Source organism: Ricinus communis, chromosome 8, assembly GCF_019578655.1.
Source record: "Ricinus communis isolate WT05 ecotype wild-type chromosome 8, ASM1957865v1, whole genome shotgun sequence".
Classification (NCBI taxonomy): Eukaryota; Viridiplantae; Streptophyta; class Magnoliopsida; order Malpighiales; family Euphorbiaceae; genus Ricinus; species Ricinus communis.
The window spans coordinates 15,613,259-15,638,293 of NC_063263.1; the positions used below are offsets into that span (position 1 = coordinate 15,613,259).

The 25,035-nt window shown below is 30.2% G+C and overlaps 3 protein-coding genes across 5 annotated transcripts; all 3 read right to left on the minus strand.

The window, feature by feature from the left end:
* Positions 1-1,836: 1,836 nt before the first annotated feature.
* LOC8275206 (high affinity nitrate transporter 2.4) lies at positions 1,837-4,026 on the minus strand. The gene is made up of 3 exons (XM_002523642.4): positions 3,151-4,026; positions 2,924-3,039; positions 1,837-2,731 (listed from the first exon to the last, which is right to left on the minus strand). Exons 1-3 carry the CDS (start codon positions 3,958-3,960, stop codon positions 2,065-2,067), a joined length of 1,593 nt encoding a protein of 530 aa, XP_002523688.1. The 5' UTR covers positions 3,961-4,026; the 3' UTR covers positions 1,837-2,064.
* Positions 4,027-7,742: 3,716 nt separating this feature from the next.
* LOC8275209 (high-affinity nitrate transporter 2.1) lies at positions 7,743-10,800 on the minus strand. Its single transcript, XM_002523641.3, has 3 exons — positions 9,226-10,800; positions 9,005-9,120; positions 7,743-8,906 (listed from the first exon to the last, which is right to left on the minus strand). The coding sequence occupies exons 1-3, from the start codon at positions 10,033-10,035 to the stop codon at positions 8,240-8,242; spliced, it is 1,593 nt and encodes a 530-aa protein (XP_002523687.2). The 5' UTR covers positions 10,036-10,800; the 3' UTR covers positions 7,743-8,239.
* Positions 10,801-14,603: 3,803 nt separating this feature from the next.
* Positions 14,604-20,773, minus strand: LOC8271870 (SNF1-related protein kinase regulatory subunit beta-3). Of its 3 annotated transcripts, none has more exons than XM_048378502.1 (4): positions 20,437-20,773; positions 20,048-20,093; positions 15,237-15,322; positions 14,604-15,166 (listed from the first exon to the last, which is right to left on the minus strand). In XM_048378502.1, exons 3-4 carry the CDS (start codon positions 15,261-15,263, stop codon positions 14,840-14,842), a joined length of 354 nt encoding a protein of 117 aa, XP_048234459.1. In that variant the 5' UTR covers positions 15,264-15,322; positions 20,048-20,093; positions 20,437-20,773; the 3' UTR covers positions 14,604-14,839. The 3 variants fall into 3 exon arrangements, with proteins under 3 accessions (XP_048234459.1, XP_002523686.1, XP_015577600.1); XM_002523640.4 differs by having other exon boundaries at positions 20,048-20,148; positions 20,437-20,772; XM_015722114.3 differs by lacking the exon at positions 20,437-20,773 and adding an exon at positions 20,212-20,428.
* Between the last annotated feature and the right edge of the window lie 4,262 nt (positions 20,774-25,035).

The window sequence follows — 25,035 nt, forward strand, 5'->3', positions numbered from 1 at the left end:
GTATAAGTATGCTTCCTGCCAACAAAATCACTTGTCACTTGCAAGGTGCCCAACAAAAAGTCCATTAACACAGCATTGTGGTTAATCCAACAAAAAGTTTGATCCTCTGGCCTGTATGACAAAGGCTCAAACTACTGTAGGTTTTGGGTTGGGTTATCAGGCCGTCGTACTACAAATGGTGCTCAAAGAAGCTCTGTTGCCTGAGCCAGTTTCGGCTTACAGGCCTAGTATGAGGCCCTTAAATGAGCAAATTGACAAAATATTTAAGTGAAAACCAAAATTATCGCTTCTCAATTTCATACCCTTAGTGCCAGTATTACACAGCTTTCTGGAAAATGTTTAAATATTTCTTCTTCTTTTTTTTCAAAATCATAAAGATTTAAAGATTTGATAAGGTACAAAAATGAATATGTTCCATTTCATTGCATCCGAAGATTTAAATTACAGTACAAGGAAGTAGAACAGAAAAAATAAAACACATTAAAGCCTTGTATTTATAGGTTGCTGCAACTAGTCTAGAAATTGAGAGGGAACTAGGAAGGAATAAATGAATCCTGTATTATTCCAAATTTCACTTCGTAAACCTTTGTTGTTGTTGTTTGTTTTCTTCCCTAATAAGAAACAAATTATCTTTTTAATAATAAGAAAAATATTTACATTTCAGTTGTTCGAACACGGCTGTAATTGAATCGAGCCGAACCAAACTTTAATAAATTTGTGTTTGATTCATTACTATTTTGGATGAACTCAAATCAAATTCGAATTCAATAATTACGAACTCGAACTTATTTCGAGCTTAATTCATTAAAATTTATTTAAAATCTATTTATCAATTTTAATTTTAATTTTTTAATTTTATTAAGTTATTTAATAATATAATTTATTTTATTATATTGAATTGATTAATTCTAAATATTTAATATTTAATAGAATTTAATTATATTATATAACTTTAATAAAAGTATATTTACACTTTAGTTTATATAAATTGATAAACATCTATATATATAAAATAAGATAATGAAAATAAAAAATATTTTGTATCAGTATAAATATAAATCTATTAATGAGTTAACTCACAAATAGACTCGTAAATCTGTAAAAGAGCTAGTTGGAGAGCTAACAAGCTGGAGTATTGATAAGTTTGAACTTAATTTATTAATATTAACGAGTATTTATTAATGAGTTCGGACGAACTTTTTCCAAGTCGAACTTCGAGTAAGTCACGAAAGACTTATTTGATTTATAAAGATAAATAATAATGAGCATATGGCCAATGAGAAATTAAATTTATTTTTGGACATATTCTTGGGAGGGGAGAATTTGCTCTTCTGTTATGGTCCCAAAAGCGACTCAATTATATGATTTTCTTTTCTCCTGTTGAAATGTTAAATAAACTGCCTAGCTAATAGGTACATATTTTAATATCTCCAGCCGAATTCCAACAATTTCATTCTTCTTTTATATATAAAATGAAGTACATAATTGGTGTTCCATTGACTAACTAGCTACAGAATATATCTAATTATCATTATTAAGGCTTTACCTGTTGTGAAGTTGTAACATTGTTTTATAAATAATTTGGCATCCTTAACGTCACGATGATTAACCCTTGTGTTTGTTTAATTAGGTCATGATTATTAATAAAACTTTAACCGAGGAAAGTCAACTTCTCCTTAAGCACAGGAAATTATTGAGGATCTCCACTTTTATTATTATATCAATTCCTATCATTCTTGGGTTATGCTGAGGCCAACTAATCACCACTTCTATTCCATAAAATTATATATAAAAAACCAATAGCACTGCAAATTAGTATTTTAAACAAGGAAGGAATGGAAAAAAAGATGAATATACTTTTGTTTGAAGATATTAGATACTTGCACGCCTAACATACCTTCAGAATCCTTGATACGGGATTCCATTAGATTCTTATTGATGCAAAGATACAAGAAGAAGAAGAAAAAGAAACCCTATTTTAGATACATTGTGTTATTGCACATATTTCTCTTGTCAAATCTTGGAAATCACTTACGCATGATTTTCTTGATCTTGGATTGTAGACTAGACATGGGATGGTGTATTATATGGTGGAGTTGGTGCAGAGGCAACTTTCCGGCCACGTTCCGATCGGCTATTTTCAGCAAATTTAAGACTTCCTTGATGCATACCTTTCTGCTTCTCCTCCTCATTCCACTCGGCTTCATAATAATGTTCTTCGGTTGATCTTGTGACATCTTTCGACGCCGGGAAGAACATCCCACCCCATTGCGGGAAGTAAATTAATGTTACAGGAAGTGTGCAAGCAACAATCATAACACCCATCAAAGACAAACCTGCTTGTGTTGAGAATTTTGTAGTTGAAAAGAATATTAATTGAGTTAACCCTGAACCAAAATTTCCACCTGCACCTGTCAATCCTGATATAATACCCAATGATCGTCTAGAAATGAAGGGAATGACACCAAATGTTGCCCCACAGGCTGCTTGAGCTCCAATGGAGAAGGCAATCATTGTAAATATGGCAAGAGGAAGTGAATTTGCACGTCCGAGCCAGATACAGAAGGCTCCTCCTAGAGTTTGAAGAGTCCATAAAACCCATAACCTTCCTCTCATGCCAAAGTGTCTTGCTGCTACATCAGAAGCATATCCACCAAAGGGACGAGCGACAAGGTTCGCCATACCAAAAGTTGCAGCAATTATGCCAGCAGTATGGAGCTTGAGGTTAAACCTGTTTGAGATAGTACATATTAGTACAAGTTCAAGAATAATGAAGAAAGCAGTTATAGTATGTTCTTTAAGGGGTACTGATATCATTTCCAAGCTATATGAAGTTACGAGCTAAAACCCTAGCCAGAGCTCAACTAATCAGGAAAAAGAAACGAAATATTAATGAGAAAAGAGAAGGAAGTGGGGAACAAACCTGTCAAAGAAATATTCTGCAATGACATTATCTGTGGTCAATTCAACACCCATAGAATATCCATAGAGAAGAACAAAGATCCAAGTTCTGTAGTTCGTGATCGCATACCACATAACCTGAAAAAACAAGTAACAATGAAGTTAAAATGGGCGTTAATAAGTTTGCTCAAATATGGGAAATAAGTAGACAATTAATGTGAGAGAGCAAGAAGGAGAAACCAATCCAACCTTGGAAAACTTATCCCTGGCAACATCACCCTTCTTTTGTAGGGCACCGAGATTCCCATCGGGCAAATCTTGTCCAAGAGTCAAGACCAAAATTCCCATGATCACATGAAGTATACCTGGAACAAAAAATGCAATCCTCCAAGCAGTAAATGGAGTTGCCCCAACTCTCTGAATCAAGTCATAGACTAAAGGCATAATTAGCTGAGTTGCACCCCCGCCCATGTTTCCCCATCCTGCCGCTGTTCCATTGACAAGTCCTATGATCTTGCCATTAAACATAGTACTCATCCAATACTGGCAAGAAACAAAGGTGGCAAGAGAGAATCCAATCATGAACCGGACAGCTATGTATCCTCCAGCTGAGGATACCAACGACATACAAAATACAGTTGGAGCAGATAACATGATAAGAAAAGCACAGCCATATCTTGGTCCTAATAAGTCACAAACTGCACCCATTACAAGCCTAGAAAAGATACTTCCAGAAACAGAAGCAACACCAGCATTTCCGATATCAGATTTAACTAAATTAAGGTTATCCCTGATGATAGGAACAAGTGGAGCAGCTGCAAAGGTGGAAATAAAGCAAGTGCAGAAAGAAATCCAAGAAAGGTGAAAAGTTCTCATGTGAGGATTAGCAATCGAAAAGAGTTTGAAAACTTTGGCTTTATGCTCACTATCAACAGGTAAATCAAAGTGTGCTGTTGTATCAGTTGGGACCATTGGTGAAGCAACTGACAAAGCAAAGGTTTGCTCTCTTCCTGTTACTCCATGCATGGAACTTCCTGGTGATCCTTCAATATTAGCCATTTCTTTCTCTACTCAAAGAAGTGGAATTCTAAGAGTATATAGTAGAGAAGAGGAAAACTTCTTGATATGTGAAAAAGAGAAGGTCTTGAGGTATTTATATAGAATTCGAAGTTGACATTGTAAAGAAGGTGCATAGCTAAGAGAAAGCAAGTGGGGAGATTCATTGACTATTGTGATCCCCTTGGGCCATTTTGGATTTAAGGGTAAAAACGAGAAAAACCAAACAAACCAAAGACTTGTCTTCGCATCTCAACTGGTTGCATACTCAATTATGTGGGGACTCATCGTATATCCAAAGGATCAACTTGGCCTTTCATTCCAATTCGGAATCATTAAGACTAAAACCCTAATTAATGATATTTTTCTGTGTAATTATATAAAAATAACACTTGCTGTCTTTGTTGTATTGAGCTGTAGGTACTACTGTTGTTGTGATCATGTTGACTAACGCTCCAAGCTCCATAGAGCCATAATATTTGTTTCATCTAGACTCTACTCTCGAGTAATTAACGCAAAATATAGTTGAAAAGATTATAAATTACCATATCTAATTATACTGTAATGATTTAATCTCTTTTAGATTTCACATGAAGATATCTATACTAAATTATTAAATGAATGCCTAATATTATGAGTGTTTCACACTTGAATAATGAAAAAAAAAATACATTTTTCAAATTTAATAATTACTTTATACGTTTCATACATTCAATTAGCCCAATAGTTTCATGCATATTTCATGTGATTTAGTTCCAGGTCATTATATCATTGTAAGCTGTAATTAAATGTAATATATTAATTAGTTCATTATTATTCTATTTAAATTTTGTTGAATATATATCCTCCGTATATTAAATTATACTCAACAAACAAAACCTATTATAATAAAACTCTTCGCAAAAAATTGGTTCCATTAGAGAAAGATATTGTCCATCTGCCTTGAGTAGGCAGGAAGAGTTTTCCTTATCATGCAACAAAGTAAACAAACTAAAGTCTTCTTTTCTTTTTATCTTAATGTTGAGCAAAGAAGTCTTTTACAATTATTAATCTCTAGAATTTAAATATATATCTCCGAAAAGAAACTGTAATACTAATCAGAGATAGAAATTTATTTTAATGTTAAGTAATAATAATTTTGAAAGTTTACCATTAAATTTATTTTAATATTAAATTTGTTAAGTTAATAAGATTTTAGGAATAACCAAACTTTTAAATAGTATTTGGAACCCAATTTAATTCAAGTTTCTTGCCCTTCTTCCTTTTGATAATATTTATTCTATCCGACAGTATTTTGCTTAATTCCCTGTATAGCAGTTTTTATTGAAATTTGCTGGGATATTATGCTTGGAAAATTGTTGCTCCAAGAATGAGTCAATTAGTGACTAGTGATTTATGGGTGCTGTTGCAGATAATTATGCCATATCAAATCAGCCTGATAATTGTCTAACAAATCCTTTTTGTATGGGATTTCTTGCCGTCCAAAGGAATTAGGGTTTTTGTGTGTACATGTAGGACGTCATCAGGTTGTTGAGTAAGGTACGGCCAGGACATCCTTTTATTTATGTGAGTTTAGGTACATTATGCATTCTTGTCCACATATATGACTTCAGTGCTAATCTCTTCCATCTCAACATTGTAAGATAACATATTAGTTTATAATATAACATAAATGGCTTTTTTTTTTCTTCTTTTAGAGAATTGAATTATTTCTTTTAAAATTTGAAAGACAGATACGTGTAAAAGCACGATATTATTTCAGTTAAATTAATATTTTTATATTATTATTATTATGCAATTTTAACTCAAGTATATGTAATAAAAGAAAAAAATATGAAATAATTGTTTATTCAACTCAAATAGTGCAAAATAAGATGCTAACTACTTATTTTGTAGAATAAGCTTATTAGGTCCGCCATAAATTAAAAAAGAAAAGAATAAAGGAAAAGAAATGAGATCATACCTAAAATGACTTCATTTTACTAAATTCCAATTGAATTCTTGTATATGATGCCACTATATATTAATAATTATTAAGGTTATGGAATTATTTTATTGGCATTGCCAAATTAATCTATAATTTGAGAAAAAGTTGTACTGACTCGTGTGCAAATAAACAAAAAGATATGACGTATTTTGGCAAAGAAAGTCTCGACACTTATCATTTTTTTTCTGTTAGATTGTGTTTCTTGGTTGGGTACTTATGTTTTCGTATACAGGGTAAATACTGTACATATCTATTTTTTTAAGTTTTGATTACGAAAAATGAGAATCATCTTTATATTTTTTCGTAAATTAAACTAGTTTTTCGTATATTTTAAAAGTGTATGAATTTTTAAAACTATCTTATATTAATTTAGCAAATTTTATTTTAATTGGTAATCTGTAATTACAGATTATCAATTTTTTTTAAAAAAAAATTATGTAAGTTGTCGTTACCTTCTTGGTGGATCAAAACAAAATATGGTACAAAGTAACCATATAATTTACCATCTTCATATAATTTAAACAGTATTTTAGCATATTGTTAGAATATTGTGGTATATTTTTTAAAACACATATTTTCATGTCATCAAAATATACTAGTTTCTATAAAAATATATAATGTCATTCAATTCAAGAATGTCAAATATAGAGATATAAATAAAAATAGTAAGGTTATCTCATTTGGCTTATCTCACAGTAAAATAAGTTAAAATAGTATTTTTTATTTTATTTTATAGGTATATTTTTATTATTTTTAGAGAATTTAAAAAAAAAATCTAATAATAAAAATTAAAATAATAAACTTTCAGTATCTTTTAGCTACATGTTTTTCTGAAGAAATCTTATAAAAAAAAATTAAAAAGATAGAAAATAAAAACTGAATTCACAATTATATTAATTAAAAATAATATTCTTTCGGTATTTGACAAAAACTTAAAAAAATTATATAAAAAATTTCTTTAGAGAAAAAAGTAGTAAAAGAATTTTAAGAAACGGTTGTAAAAATAATATTTTTTAAAAATGTAGTAGTCATAAAATTTCTTCAATTAAAAACTCCAAAAAGAAAAAGAAAAACAGATAATAACAATTAAGCCACAAAAAGGTCATTACTGACGTGGTTAATGAAAATCGAGTTTTTATCTCGTATTTAATCCCAATTCTTACAAGGCTACTGATCTAATTACTTTTATCTGTCCATATTTCTGAGAAAAGTAAAATAAAAAAAATAAAAACTTGTGGCTTATTGATTTTACACTTGAAGATGAGTATGTAGTTTGTTATTTACATTTTAGATCGTTACCCTTTCTTTATGATGAGAGATTAATATTATAAGAATTTTAATAATAAAGTAATTTTTTACACAATTTATCTTTAAATCAATTATTAAGATACTCTCAAAAATATTATAAATTTATTTGAAACTATCTTTTCATCTTAATAGATTTAAAATACATATTAGTTTTATAATTTGTAAGTTTTGCAATCAATTGTATTATTAAATCACTGAATAAATAATTTATTATAGAAATTAATATTATATTACAAAACTCTAATAATATCAATTGATAAAATATAATATTAAAACAAATAAAAAAAACCACATGCTCTAAAGTGTTAAGGAAAAAAACCAGACTCTTTAATGCAAACATGTCTAAGCAGAAGGGTCTTATATATATATATATATATATATATATATATATATATATATATATATATATATATTTGTCTTTTCTACTCTGTCCAAGCATGGGATACTAATGTTATATGTAGCTTTCTTAAATACTTTATTAGTAAGCTACTTACACACGCATAATTTTTCTTTTTCTTGTTTATTTACAAATTGTTGGATCTTTGTTTACATTATATTGTGTTTCATAATCAAAGACAGGTCAAATTTTCCTGTACTAACTAAGAAATCTACCCATTATTTAATTTATTTCTCCAATTCCATCCAGATATGGAATGCGAAGAATAGATCATTGCAGGCCAGATAGAATCTAAATTAATATATTCATTGAGATCTCTGCATCTTTCCTTGATTCTCTATAATAAAATATATAAAAAACAGTACTTATATGAATATTCACTTTCGTTAATATTCTTTTTCCCCCTTTTCTTGATTCTCCAAAACATGTAAACTGTCGGAAGAAATGAAGGGGTCAATGCAGGAAATGGCAAGAAAATAGAGCAATGGTAGTAACTACTGAACAAACCTTCTGTCAATTATTATGGCCAAGAATAATTTGCTCTCTTGATCTTGATCAATCCTGAAAAACCTTGCTTTCTTGTTTGTTGACTAGACCCGGTTAGGTGTAGTATTTGGTGGTGTTGGTGCTGAGGCAATTCGGTTGCCACGCTCCGAGCGGCTATTCTCAGCAAACTTGAGACTTTGCTGGTGCAAACCCTTCTGCTTCTCCTCTTCATTCCATTCTGATGCGTAGTAAAATTCTTCAGTGGATTTCATGGCGTCTTTCGATGGTGGAAGGAACATTCCTCCCCATTGTGGGAAGTAGACTAATGTGACAGGAAGAGTACAAGCAACAATCATAACACCCATTAAAGAAAGACCTGTTTCTGTGGAGAATCTTGTGGTTGAAAAGAAGATCAGTTGTGTTAACCCAGAACCAAAGTTGCCACCAGCACCGGTTAGTCCTGAAATAATACCCAAAGAACGTCTGGAAATGAAGGGGATTACACCAAAAGTAGCTCCACAAGCAGCTTGAGCACCAACCGAGAAGAGAATCATTGCCAAGACTGCAATTGGCAGGGAATTGGCTCTGCCAAGCCAGATGCAGAAGGCTCCTCCTAGTGTCTGGAGAATCCACAGAACCCATAATCTTCCTCTCATGCCAAAGTACCTGGCTGCATAATCGGAGGCGAATCCGCCAAAAGGGCGAGCAACAAGGTTAGCCATACCAAAGGTTGCAGCAATGATGCCTGCCGTCTGTAGCTTAAGATTGAACCTGTTATACATAAAATAAAGATATTTTGGTTAGTTACATTATGGTCATTATAGCAGTTCAAGAACTTGAATATTCTTGATGGTGAAGCAATTATTTACCTATCGTAGAAGTACTCGGCAATAACATTATCAGTGGACAATTCAACACCCATAGAGTAGCCATAAAGAAGGACAAAGATCCAGGTTCTGTAGTTTGTGATAGCATACCACATTACCTGAACAAGACATTAAAAGCATATCAAAATTATTAGATTAGGTAATTCAAAACTCAAAATTAATCAAGAAATGACAATTGAGGTGAAATTTGATGAATTACTGACCTTGGAGAATTTATCTTTAGCAACATCGCCCTTCTTCTGTAGGGCGCCAAGGTTCCCGTCAGGCAAATCTTGGCCTAGAGTCAAGACCAAGATTCCCATAATCACATGAAGTAAACCCGGAACGAAAAATGCAATCCTCCAAGCAGTAAATGGAGTTGCCCCAACTCTCTGAATCAAGTCATAGACTAAAGGCATAATTAGCTGAGTTGCACCCCCGCCCATGTTTCCCCATCCTGCCGCTGTTCCATTGACAAGTCCTATGATCTTGCCATTAAACATAGTACTCATCCAGTACTGGCAAGAAACAAAGGTTGCAAGAGAGAATCCAATCATGAATCGGACAGCGATGTATCCTCCAGCTGAGGACACAAACGACATACAAAACACAGTTGGAGCAGATAACATGATAAGAAAAGCACAGCCATATCTTGGTCCTAATAAGTCACAAATTGCACCCATTACAAGTCTAGAAAAGATACTTCCAGAAACAGAAGCAACACCAGCATTTCCTATATCAGATTTAACTAAATTAAGATTATCGCGAATGATAGGAACAAGTGGAGCAGCTGCAAAGGTGGACACAAAGCAAGTGCAGAAAGAAATCCAAGAAAGGTGAAAGGTTCTCATGTGGGGATTAGCAAACGAGAAAAGCTTGAACACTTTTGCCTTGTGTTCAGAATCAACTGGTAAATCAAATTTTGCTGTTGTATCTGTTGGGACTATAGGTGAAGCAACAGACAATGCAAATGTTTGCTCTCTTCCTGTCACCCCATGCATGGAACTACCTGGAGATCCCTCAATATCACCCATTCTTTTATTCCTTTTCTTTTCTTTTCTTTTCTCTTTTATCCAATTCACTCACTCTTTTTCTTGCTCTACAATGGGAGATAAAGAGAAAACTGAAGCAGTTTTGATTGATGATGTATAGAGAAAATGAAAGGATATTTATAATATGTTAAAGGGTTGACATTTCTGATTCAGAAAATATAATTTGTAGTTTAATCTTCAAGGGGCAAATGAGATTCCATTAGTGGAGAAATTATACAGAAAAAAATTATGAACAGAATCCATTTCGCCGCATCTTAGCTATGAATATAGTATTTAGTCTCATGCTATATCCCAAAGGATAGCTCATGAGCCAAACCAACTTGCAGTTCATGTACAAGAAGGTAATTTATTTCTTTATATTTTCTATTTCAAGAGTAATTGTTTATTTCACCACAAAAGCCTGGTTTTGCTTGTTAACTCCACCATATAACTTGTTAATTACTCTCAAGATGCACTATTTTTTTAATTTTATTTTTTTCTAAATGATGTGTGCAAATGAGCTTTAAATTGCTTAATAACAAACCAAAATATATTTTATGTCTTGATATGTATAGTAGCTAGTTGATCATTAAACTAATGACAGTTCCAATTAGCACTTAAGAGTTCACTAATCAATTTCTTGTATTACAATTCATATTCTAAAACTTGAATTTTGGTATGTTTTGAGTATGAATCTCAATGTATATAAGTTTTACATCTTTTATTAATGGAAACGTTGGTCGACTTCAAAGATCTTTATGTGCTATTTATTACGTTAGCTATAAACACATCCAATGAATTTGATTCACATCAGTTAACGAAATTATATCACTAAAATAATTAATTTAAACTTAACTGTAAACATTTAATTAAAAAATATTTAAAATAAATTACTTTAGATGATGCAGTATTATTCATTATTATAATTTATTTTTATTAGATGTGTCTAGATGAAATAGTAGGCTTTGTCTATCTAAAAATTTCATTGACAAACTTTATAAACGAAAGACAATATTTATTTAATCTTGATTAATATTTATTATGTAATAGGATGATCAAATTTTATTTCTATATACATAATTAATTATTTGGAAAACATACACTAAGATTAATTATTTCCCATTAATGAAACTGAACAGAAGTCAATTTATTGGCAGTTGCACCAACTTAATATATATTAGGCAACAATTGAAAATTTGTCATTGCAGAATAGCCTTTAATTTTCTCATCTCAACGCTAGCTTTTGAGTACTTTCTAAATATTATTTAAAAGAAACACACAAACTCAAGAGAGCTGATGTTTATATATATATACATATACATGTTGCATGTTTCTACCCTCGTTGTTGGCTTTTGGTTGTTTTCTTGAAACAAAGGTCATATCTAGCATTCAAATTGATTCAACAATTTTTCATCTGCCCTCTTAATTTAATAGTAATTATTAACAATTTCATAGTACTAAGTTTGTACTTTGTTTGACTATAGCAAAAGGGCTTACCTCATCTTACCTTTTTTCTATTTTACTTTATGAATATTTCAATAGATTAATTAGTAATGACCAATATATTGATCCTGCAATTGATTAATAACTCTCCATTTTAAAAATATCAACCCAAAACTTATTTTAAGGTTTGTTTCCCAATTATCAGAAACATCTTACCATTTTTTTAATAAAATTTAAAATTAATCCTGCAAAGTCAACTGATTAATATTAGGATTGCTCATAACATCCTCTTCAACTCCAATTCACTTTTTCTAAATTCATAAGATTAAGTTGCGTATTGCCATCATTCTATTACTTGACAAATATAAACTACTTTTTTTTAATAATTGTTTACATTTCTGTGGCCTATATTGATTAATATTTTCAACAAGTTATCAAGTGAAAAGAAAAAAAGAAATCATCATTTTTTATACACAAAGTGGAAGTTCATTTCTTCCTGATAGTGTAATTGCTGGTTTGATGGAGAAAGAAAATATATAATATATGGCCCATGTTACCCTTTCATTTCCTCTTAGGGATTATTTTGGTGTTATTTTTTTCTGAAATTGGGACATCTTGACTTCTTTGTGGTTGGGAATTGCTGGAAATGAAGAAGGAGAAGAAGAAAAAGAAAAGTAGATTAACATATTGGAAGTTGAAAACTTTATTTTATGCAATATTATTGAGTTTATATATTGTCAAGAGATTTAGTCTTTGCTCACATCTTATGATATAAGTCACTTCATTGATCAAATTGCCAAGTAAGAGACACACCCTCCATGCCACGATCCTCCAGAAAGGCCAAAAAAGAAGGAAAAAAAAATCGGTAGAGTTGAATTTGACTGCTAAAATTATTTCTAGCACATTTCTGGACATGAAAAATTAGTAGACTATAAATATGGTGTAGCCATAAAAGAAGTAACGGTATATAATTATGACTGTCTAATCTTAAAAAACAGTTCGATGAGAATGGAAAATAGACGTTACGGCAGAAATATGATGTTTGGATAAGGAGTTACTTATAACAAGTTTTTAAAAGGGCGACACTCTAAACTTGAATGAATCGAATTACACAACAAAACGAATCAAAAAATAATTAATAGAAAAATATGTAAGAATTGAAACTAATCATATAAGACTCTTTTTTATTATTTGGCTATGAAGTTATAGAAACTTTAAAATTAAACTTGCAAGATTTAGAAAACCGAACAGACTTGATATGATTATGAATCAATTCGCTTTAAAATAATATATTGAATAATTAATTAATCTAAAAATCAAAACTAAACCTTGTAGTAGGCAATGCCATGTTTGAGGTAGAATAGAACTCAAGAATGATTCAGGTCGTCTGAGAATGTGGTTAGTGTTCCAGAAATTGAAGCCGGAGATATAGAGAATTTAGTTTATCATATTTTGATACCTTTCTCTTTTCTTTTTCTTTTTCCTTTTTTTTTTTTTTTTTTTTTTTTTTTGCTCTTCTGCCAGCTTTAACTTATGCGATTCAAAAATTCAATGAATTTTTTTTGAATTATATAGAATACTCCCCAAATTAAATAGAGAAATGGAAAGCATAAGGCCCTCAAGTACACATTTTCCTACCACTATTAGCCTTTACTGCGATAGAAAACTATCCGGTACTCGATAACATAGCAAAATTAAATTTATAAGTGAACCCACTGCTTCTTTTAAAAAAATAAGTTGAACCCATCGTTGAACTAGTGAAAAGTGATAGAATAATTAAGAAATTTGATTTTAAAAAAAAGGTGTGAAATTAATAAATTTTATACCCAAAGCTAGTCGTGATAACCTCTATGCCACGAGTGAATAGAAAGTTAAACTTACATTGAATCTCACATGAATCACTCTATCTCTCTTCTTGAAGAGAAATTTGGCTTCAAAGTTCAAACTCTAGTTAGAATTTGGCTTTAAAATTCAAACCCCAGTTCGAACAGAAAATTATATCGTACTAATATGCCTTGGATGATTCATATATCAAGTCCGAGCGCTGAAAAGTGCAGCACTGTAACAGTTCAAAGCGCCGTACACACATTAAGACAAACAGGGTCTAATTTAGAAACTACTAATGAATGAAGTCTAAAAGCTACAAACTCAGCCTGGTAACCTCATATCAAAGCTATAACAACCTCTTAGAAATATATTTCTTTCTCATTAAGGTTTCATTAATATTTTAGAAAAGCATAATTTTCAGTACTAATACATTAAGGGCTTAACTTATATTTACTGTATTAGAGAAACTATCAATGTTTTTCTTGATAGACTTAAAACAAACCATGTTAAGTTGAGCGTAAATAAATTGGAGTGAAATCACAGAAAAAATGAAGAATTTTCCATGGCTAAAATTCCTTCTAAGTCAGGTTTATATATATCATACGTGTTTTGATACAACATTATCATAAAAGATCCATTTAAAGGTTAGACTTTTAACTCCTGACCAGGTCCACTACCCACAAGCCCTAGTCATCTTCTATCTCAAAATTAATGAATCAGAATATTCTGATTAACATTTCAACTGTTAATGATAAGAAGAAATTGTTCCACGAGGTCCATGAAATGACTCTAAATTAGCAGATAATGCAGGAGGAACAATGATGCAATGACAGGGTCTTGCCCTGTCAACATTCTCTCCAGAGGATAAAACCATTTTTGGACATTATGTGTTCTGGGTTGACTCAACTTATCTTAATGTGATAAGAAATATATTATTGTGTTGATGCCTCTTTAAGTTTTCATTATCAGAGTGGATAAGCACATTCACATACAGACTAAAGTCAGAACTGAAATTATCTTTAAAAAAAACACAGCTTATCATCTGATGCACATGGTTTTGCTTGCAACATGTACGTGTCCGCCAATCAATTAAAGAAACTCATCATTGAGACAATCTTGTGGGTCTCAAGCTCTTTTCTATTCATGGAACCAGGTCAGTAGCCAGATAACTCCAAGAAAAGTCAATCCCATCAACATGAACAGGATATTCAAGTTTCAATACTGCAAATGCACGACCTGCATAAAAGCAAAGTTGCAAGTCTAGTAATATAAGAGCTACATCCCTTACCCCACACCAGGCGAAAAGAATGTGAATCGAGAACTTTTATATGTATAGCAATTCTCCCCTGCTGACAGAATTGATAATTCAGGGGAAGAGAACTTCAATGAAACAAACATAATCCCACCAGCTGCTGCGAGACAATAAAATATTCTTTCTGTCTAATTTTGTATTTCAGTCAATCACGAGTCACGGCTAATCTCATCACAATCAGAGCAATCAAACCAACACTAGTAATGGTTTATACTATATGCATATTTAAGTGCTGGAACTCCCCCTCCTCTGAACAGGTTTGTATAGCACAACAGTGACATATTTTGAACGGAAGCGATGAGTGAAACCAAGTGCCACCACAGAGCGTGGGGCCTCTCTGTTTTCAATATAAAGATGGTTGAGAATTACATTTTGCGGCTCAGGGATAGTTTCAGAAGTATCTGCACTTGCTGGGTAGCTAAGCAAGGTATGTTGCAGGTGTGGAGGGACTGCAGGTGGGTCTCGAGCATCATCTTCATTCCCAGGATAGGCATTGTTGTAACTTGAATCTGGAGACTTTGGAACTTCAAATCCCACAACAGTTGTGTCTTCCTGCAAAAGGACTAAATATCAGGGCACTGTTTGTTTCTGATAACCCTAAAATTTACTTGTTTCTACCTACATGATCTTCACCATATTGGTTGCTCATGTTGAAAAAAGAAGCAACTGGCTAAAGCGCAAAATCATCAAGTTAGCAACACCAATGACCTGAAAGAAAAAAGAGATATTTCCTCCATAAGAATAAAAAGAAACTATGATGAGAGCATACAAAAGTTGACCTGCATTTTATTTAACTGCAACAAATTGGCAACACTATAAAATTCTGCTGGCTCATGTTCATTTTTCTTAGAAGGTCAATTAAGAGAGTTTGGCCGATTACTAATCATTATCCCCGTTTCTCCTGGACTGAAATTTTAGCCAAAAAGAAATTACAGAATATAGATAGAACTGGGCTTGCTTCCCTTAGAATAGATGCCCGCACATGCAACTAAAAGAAGGTCATGTGAAAAATGTAGTAGCTTAATGATTCTCATACAAAGCCAGTTGGCATACTCAAATATCTAATGAAGCCTTCCTTTGATCCATATAATATAGAATGTTGTATTTCCTCTTTCTTCTTCTTCCTTTGACTTTGACAGGTAAAGATATAACTAAAGGAACCAAATAGGTCACCTCCAATATAAAAAGAGTCATGTCATTATGCAAAATATTTTTATCTCTTCTTTTCTTCACAAACCAATATATACAACCTAAGAAAACTAAATCAGTAGTATGCAATTTCAAAGCATTTTATAAAGGTCCAGTCTAAGAAATAAGCAGTGTTTGGCTTGCATTAAGTAACCTCAAAAAGTTAAACTTCCCAGTAAGTCTTTGTATTGAAGTATAAACTAAGCATAATCTCAAAAAAGTTGAATTGAAAAAGAAAATTATTTCCTTGATTACTTAACTTCCTTAAATATAAACAAAGTCTCCTACTGAGAGGATGTCAATAAGTCAACTTTTAAAGTTTAAGGGAAAACCATTATATATATATATATATATATATATATATAATTAAGATAACCAAGACAGTACCAAACATCACTGCCACGGAAAAATAGTGCACTTTCCAGAAAAAAACGGCATGAGAACTAAATACGAGGGCACTCAACTTTCTTGAAGATAACTATCCTGACAGTGTAGCTTTCAGGAAATTAGATTTCAAGAAATAGGTATATGCAAGCAAATCACCTTAGCGCCTCACATTTTAATTATCAATGAGAGAATTCTAGGACTCTGATAAAGTGTCAGTTTATTCTTTAGCAGAAGGAGATCTTGATTGTTGTAGATTAGAAGAACTAAACAATGTACGGCAGGGCCAATGACATGCCTACTGATTTCACCATAAAGAGAGAACAGAACTGGATTTCCTTTGAAGCAGGAATACCCTAAAAATTGGTGAGTGAAGACTATGACTTTATCTCCCATGATTACCTTTTAGATGTTTGAGACATGCAAAGATATGTTGAATCAAAGACTCAGTATTTCTTTTTAGCGCGTGAAACAAATCATTAGGAGTAGTAGGGACCGAAAAGAAGGTGCCAGAGATGTAAGGCCTTCATCCTATAGTGTAGCTATACACTTGTATCACAGCCTATAATAAGTCCATGATTAACCGAGTGAGTGCATCTGATCTAGGATCAACAAAACAACTTTATTGCTCATGATGCATTCCTCCATCATTGCCACATATTTCTTAGTATTTTATCTATTAAGAAGCCTTGATACAAAGATTGACTTGCTTCCTCGCTCTCATCTATAATTGAACAAGAATTCCGGCCTACTATATCAGTACTCTATTTTGTAATTGAAAGCTAATCTAATAGCCTATCACCAGGAAACCAAAGAAAGCATACAGCAAAACAAAAATGATGTAGAAAAATGTTCGTCCATAAAACAAAATCTTAACCCTCTTTCCATCTTCAAAGACTTGTATGTTTTCACTACCAACTGAAGGATATTATCTAATGGAATAAAATCACACTCCACTTTTAACAACTAAAGATGTGGCCTAGTGATCCCAATAATGTCACTTCTCAGAATAGTGAAGCAACCCATCTAATAGATCTTGAACACAGGCCCAATGGATGGTTTTCATTAATTGAAGCCAATCAATCTGAATGCGATTCAGCCTTCCAGTGGATATGCCTATTTTGAAGGCCATTTCTTTCTCCACTAGCCTTTGACATCCATTTGAAATTATTTCAAGTGGCCATGCATTAGAAATTCTCAAACTAAAAGAGGCAAGTCAACAATTTGTAAATAGAGCTGCAAGCCAAATGAAATAGAAAATGTATGGCTTAATAAGAGTACAAGACAATATCATATATGGGGGATAGCAGGACGTAATCAACTACACTCTCAAGTCACATGTTGAGCCTCTCTAAACGTTGCAGCTTTGACTTACAACACAGCCAACAATTTTTTTAAGGAAATCTAAAAAAATAAACAGAAATGTCTACTGGAGTTAAGGGAATTTCTCCAATTTCAATATCTGCTGGAGATGGATGAAAAGGGTTGTCCGAGTTTCCAGTTTTAAATTGAACTGTCCAATTGTCTTTAAAGTGTGTTTTTATTCAGAAAAATTCCTACTCCAAGTAGTATAGTTTATCTTTTCACAATTAGAAGTCCGAAGCGATTAGACAGTTCTTGAGAAGGAGAACACATAAACATAACTAGTCATTTAGTTGTGTCTAAGGAGTTCTAAGGAAAATAAGGTGAGGTGAGAAGAGAGAGAAGAATAAAGAGCAATAAAAATGTACTCTTCTCATGATCATCCCAATAAATAAGATAACGACGCGACAAAGAAATTCATCAGCCAATGGGGGAAAATGTGCTTGCTATTGGCCAAAGTCAGCACTTCTATGCAGAATCCAGGAAATAATGATCTCTACTAGGTAGGTACATGTTGAAGAAAAAGTTCAATGATATACCATCTAGATAAGAAAAGATTCAATAAAAGGGATTATAAGATTCAAATCATTAACATATAAACCATTTGAAATCTCAGTAGCATAGGAGTGCAACTAATGTTATCAGCTTAGAAGATATGAATCTTATAAAACTGGTTATATAAACGTTTACCAAAATATCCCAATTTTCTATGTACTAAAAAACCCCTAAATTGATTTGAGGGTTGTGGTTTGAGATATTTTTCCACAGATAAAATATCTATCCAAGGTTGAGCTTCTACGATAACAAATATCATCAGTATAAACTATAGCAATTAATCAATATAAATGGGTCCATCAAATACCTATTAATTAAGATAGGTACTGAAAAAGAACCATAACCAACAGATTAGAAAGAATAGCATATTCACATCTTATGTAGATTAATTGAGGAACTGGAAGTGATTTGAGAAAATATCAGTACCCAATTATAACTTCTATACTAAGAATTTTCTTTTGCTATTCATGGAATCATAAGATTTCCAATTCCACCCCCTATCATTAAAATAAGTGACTATCCCACTCCCTAGGTGGGATTTCAACTCCGTTATCTCTTAATAATTTTAATGAATGAGAGATTGTCAAAATCCATGAATCTTGCCTCATCTAACAGTAAAGAATTCTAATGCTTTTTAAGCATATAGATTCTTACAATTCCCAAACCCAAAATGTTCATACTAAACATTGTCGCATTCTCATTTCACAAGTTCTTGACCTGAGATTGTAGCTTTTAATACCGTTGATGCATGTTTCAAACTAATCATAATGTAGATGAAGAAAATATAGCTTGATTCTGAAGGTGTTCAAACTGTTGATGGAGCTCATTATCAAGGGACCTTTTCAAGAAATTTACATAAATATTATCCATTGACAATGTGATAAGAATTCCTCAAAGAAGGATCTCCTTTTACAAAACAATTGAAAAGACTGAGTTTCCTGTGTATACAAGTATGTTATATTATCTATGATGTCAAGTCCTTTTATCTATTACTATTATGCTTAAACCATTACTAGCCTGTCCTAATTATGCAAAGGAAAAAAGAACTTGTAGGGCAATGCAAAGCTATTAACTGCTGATTCATACAAGGTAACCAACAAGCAATGAAGGCAAAAATGTCTGATAAGTGTCATTAGTGGGTAAATTAAAAGTCTATATATTTGCAAAATTTCAACAGATAAAACTCTTCCATATTTTCTCGAAATCACCCTATTTCAAATTCCATTAGCTAAAATAAAGTGAACATGTGGCAGTACAATTTCTTATTAGTCATTTCATGATTTTCAACCCATCATTTGAGGATAAGTGTAAATCATCTCAATGCGCATGATATTGCTATGTGCAAGGATTCTCAATTGTGATGCACATTCTTTGATTCAGCAAACAAAAGATTTTTTCAGTCTTGTGGATGGATGGAGAAAAGTCACAAAAGCCCCTTCTAACATGTACATTCAAAAACAGTAAAAGAAACCAAACAGAACTCATGGAGTAATGCAACTGGAGAAAACAGCTAAATTTATAAACTTTTATCCAAACAAACTTAAAGAATAATCAGCCAAATGAAAACTAATTTTGAATTTCTTGCGACAGATCAAAAAAGATGATAGACATAACCAAGCGAGCTTATAGTCAATACGCATTCAGTTAAAATGCAAAAGTTCTATGAATGTAAAGACATACAGATTCTAAATGTAAAAGCAACCTTCAAATCATTTCCAAAACCCAGTAGAAAGCATTTGAACGCAAATAGAAAACAGATGAGATAGATAAACACAAAAGGAGCAAAAAAAACTAAAAGATTCCAGCCAATTACTACAAAGAAAGGCATGCGACTATAATCTATATTCAAGCACAGCTAAGTAATCTAAACATCCACACGAGCCACAATGCATAAAACTGAGTTAAAATCTACAACAAAATCCACATTTTCAAGAAGAGACTGACCTGATTGGGCCAAGTCTCTAGCCCTTCAACCACCAATTGACAGTTCCTATGTGCCACCCAACACAGATAAATTATTTGACAATCAGAACTTTATACTTCAACTGCAAAAAATAAGGCAAACCCAGATGAAATCAAATGCAAGTAATGAAGCAAAAAAGAACTACCTGACAGCCTAAAACCCCTACCAATTTCAGCTCAAATCCTCATAAAATCAAGAAAAACAAAGAAAACCCACTAAACCCTTTCAAGCTAAAAGTAAAAAGAGGCAACAAAATTTAGCTCAAAAAAACAAAAATGAGAAAAACCCAAGAGGGGATTTTGAACGTAAAAGATAGCAGAAACAAATACAAGTAGAAATCCAGCTCAAGAGAATAAATAAAACAGAACACCTGATCGATAAACAGAGAGAATTGTGAGGCAAAGTAAAAGAATTAGAAGAACAAAGAAAAGACTCTCTGCTTCTTTTCTAGGAGAATCCGTCAATAGAATCTGACATGAACTAAGCTTGTTAGTGACAAAGGTGAAATTCAAGTATCCCGCTATTATAAAGAATTTAAGCTTAGTAAATTTATTTAGAGATTAAATAAGAGAATTTTATTTAACGGAAAAAAAAAAAGCAGAAAAATTAATAAAGAAAGGGTTTCTCTTTTTGTATTTTTCCAAATTATTGAGGGAGAAAATGAAAATTGAATCGACAAACAAATGGGAAAGGCAGGGGACTTGCAAAAAGGGAAGTCATCAGACAGCAACCCGCAAACTGTATTTATTTATTTGTACTTTCGTCATGCCTAATTTTGTTGTCTTCTTTTATTATTTATTTATTTTGTTAATGGCAATTTTATCCTTTTTATATCAATAATGCAGAGGACAATTCTCCCCTTTTTAGGGGTTCTCAAAACTTTAGTTTTTTAAAAAATATCATTTTAGTGTTTACAATTTATTGTCATTTTTATAATCTATTGTTATTATTATCATTTCTTCACATTAAAAGAATATACAAATTGCCAAAAGGTTTAAAATATTATTACAAGGTTTTAATTTTTCCTTTTATACAAATTATAATATCAAAAAGAGTTAAATTTTGAGTGAAAGGTAAACTTAGAGTCTACGAGCTAATGCCTATGATCGGTTTAATAAAAATGAATTTGAAAAAGGAAAATAAAATAAAGTTAAAAAAATTTATTTTTATTAAAGGAATTTTATGAAATTCTTCATTTTAATGAATGATAAATTATTTCAATTTTATTTATTTCACATATACTTTTAAAATCCATAAATTTAATATACATAACAAGTAAAAAATATATAAACAGAAATATTCTTAAAATTAAATTGTATAGGATTCTAAATTTTAGTAATTTATTAATTTTGATAAAATTTGTAAATTTAAGAACCTAAATGAGGTTAGGGAGATTTTATTTTATTTATCTGGATCATAGATTAAGAAAAAAGATGTAAAAAAAATTTAAAATTTATTTAAAAAAATTTAAGTCAAATTTTATGAACGCATATTTAGAATTACTGCTTATAATTAAAATATATATTTAATTTGAATTTTTATTTATGATTGTATATCTCTTTCACTAATTCAAATAATAATTAATAGCATTCAAAAAAAATTCACGCAATGAAGAATGTAACAATTAAATAAAGCCAAAACTTAGCAATTAGATAATAGTTCTTATTTATGAGAATTAAAAAAAAATCATCACTAGTATGATAATAAACTCTTTATATCAAGTAGGATGGTTGAGTTAGAATACTGAATATTAGTATGTTACAATATCCTAATAAATTGTCAATTATTATTATTATTTATAAATATTAACAGTAATTGAAGACGTAGTTAATTTTAAAATAGTAAGCTAAACGTAATCTTGATCTTATTAAAATTAATGACAATAATAAATGTATAAAATCAAGATATTTAAATACATATATAGTGTATAGGATATATCTTTTAAGTGATTAATTTTTATTGCTAGATAACACGGTGGGATTCTGGTTCGGCATAAAAAATATAAATGATATTATAATTATTTCATTTATATTTATTTTATATATTAATTTAATAATTATAAAAAAGTATTTTAAATTATCGTTAATGAATCAAATAAAAATACTTTTATACTTTTCTATAATTTTTATGTTGATGTGGCAGTCGAATTCTTTCTCTAGTTTTCACGTCACTACTGATTTATACATAATTAATTACAAAAAAATCTAAAAAATTTAATTTATTAAACATAATTGCAAAATATAAATTTAAAATAGAGGAGCTAAGAGATTGTACAACATCTAAATATAATTAATTATATTCAAATAAAAGGTGATATGGTAGTTAGTAAAAGAATTTGTCTGTCATATTATTATATAATAATAAAATATGTAATCTGATTATTTCTTAATTAGAATTTCATTTTTATTATTATTAGATTGATATACTAAATGGATATCATAGTTATAACTGTAATACTATTTATATATTTCACATACGATTTGAAAATTCGTTTTATTTAATTTGTAAACTTTTATAAATTGTTTTTGTGAAGTTTATTTTTTAAAAAGTATCAATTTACCAGTTTCTATATCATAAATGAAAAAAAAATAGAAAAAGTCGCTTCTAATTTACAAGAATTATGCATAAATTTGACAATAAATAATATTAATTTATAAATAAATAAATGCATACATAATAAGTATATAATTTGTATATAATATGTATATTTTTAATATACATAAATATCTAATAGATGTTAATATTTATCACAGAAATATTATTCTTATGTTATTTTTCTTTTAATCTAACAGAAACTAAAAATATTATTCTTAATTAAGAAATTGGAAAAAACTGAAAACAGAGCTCCCATAATTAGTCCACTAGGAAAAGGGCAAAGAAGGACAAGGAAAAAACAAAGGCAATTGCACCGCACACGTGGAAAATTGTTATTTGAACATTCAAAAAGAAAAGAAAATATTTTATTTATGTATTTTCTAAAAAAGACAGAAGACGTATTGTTAAACAGGACGCCACGTGGAAGCCTAATGGCGTTTCCCATTTTTATAATTAATTTCATTTCGACTTGTCACCATGTCATTGCTTCATTGATAACTCATTTCTCATTTTATTTTTCGCAAATAATTATAATTATGTAGCATGCAACCAAAACAAATACAGAATGGAAACGAAAAAAGAGAAAAAATTATTAAATTAATAGAATAAAATAATAATTAATAAAAATAATTATAATAATAAAAATAATGAAAAAAGTCTGAATTTGGTAAAAACTAAAATTTATACAATTTAATGATAGTATGGATTTTTTTTCTCACTTCCTCTGTCCTGAAAAAATGATTTTTTTAATCCATCGTAATTATACTCTATTCTTTTAATTGTTGTTGAATAATTAATGGTAAAAAAATACCATTATCATCTAAAACTAAATTTTGGTTTAAAAAACCAAATATAACTTTCTTATTTGGAAATTATAAATTTTTATTGAATATACATATTTAGTTGTAATCAAATTTAAATCTCAACAGTTATAGTAATTCATATTAGCAACAATAAATTAATTGGTAAGTCCAATAAAATTAACGTAATTTAATATGTCTAATAATATAGTTTTAATACTAATAGTAATGATAAAGAAAATTTCTTAATTTGTATTTAATTGAAAGTAAAATATCTTCTATTTATTAGAATTTTAATGGTTATGAGCCATAAGAAAATAATTATTATTTTATATATTTTTATTAATAAATTTAACTAACATTGATGAATAGTAAGTCAATAATATTTTATGAGCGAGAAAATATCATTTATGCTCTGATTTTAAAATTCAAATTTTGATTAACAAAAACAAGAACAGACTTTTTGACAAAATAAAATAAACAAAATAGAAGAGAAACAGCTTTCCATTTAACAACTAAGAGAATTAATTAAGGTCCATAAGATTGAGGTTAAAACTTTAAACCTAACCCTATAATGACATGCTTATTGATTTAGGGATTGTGTAATTTTAAGAATTAATTAAGGCATCAGAAAGTAAAGGGCTGAAAAGGTGGCCCAAGCCCATCCAGCTGCTGGATTTAGTGTGGGAGCATATAAAGCCCAAATATGCCAGCAATTGCATCCATCTACTCCTGTCACTCTTCTAACACTATATAATATATATTAATCTATAAATAAAATAAAAGATACAATATTTAATTAATTATTTACTATTTTTCTTTCTATACAGAAACGAGAGAACTAATTAGAATTAAAATTGACAATAATTTTGTATTTTCGTATTTAGTCTAACAATAAATATATATCTCAATTAGAGAAGTTTAGAAGGTGAAAGTTTTGAGATAACGTATTTTAACTATTTTGTGTGGTTTATTATTACGTATCGGATAAATAAAAAATATTAAATAATTTATAATATAAAAGGACAAATCTATTGATTTAACTTAAATCATACTAATGATTAAACTCAAATTAAAATTAATTTATTAATGACCCATTCACAATCTTTTCATTTTAAAATTTTGTGTCCAATGAATTTCTTACACCTATAGGGGCCATTGAATCTGGCATGGGTAACAAAAAAAGGTTAGTTTTTGATTTTGCCTCCACACATGACTCTACAATAGTCTCGGATGATACAAATCACATTCTATGAACCGTTTATTTTATTTTTCATGTTGTTCATACCTTAATTGCTTTCTTCATATATAATATTTTTAAAAATTCTTTGCATAATAATATTATTAGTCTATGTAGTAATTCAGAGTTTAGAATTTAGTTTTAATCCTTACAATTGCTTCACAAATCATTTAATATATTTTATCTGTTAGATTGAAAATCTCTATGTTTAAATTTCTTTTCATATTTATTCAAAAAATTATTATCTTGAAATTGTTTTACATATTTTTCTATTTCTTAGATTGTTTTGTAATCTCAAATAAAATTGTATCAATTCTACATATAACTACCAAAA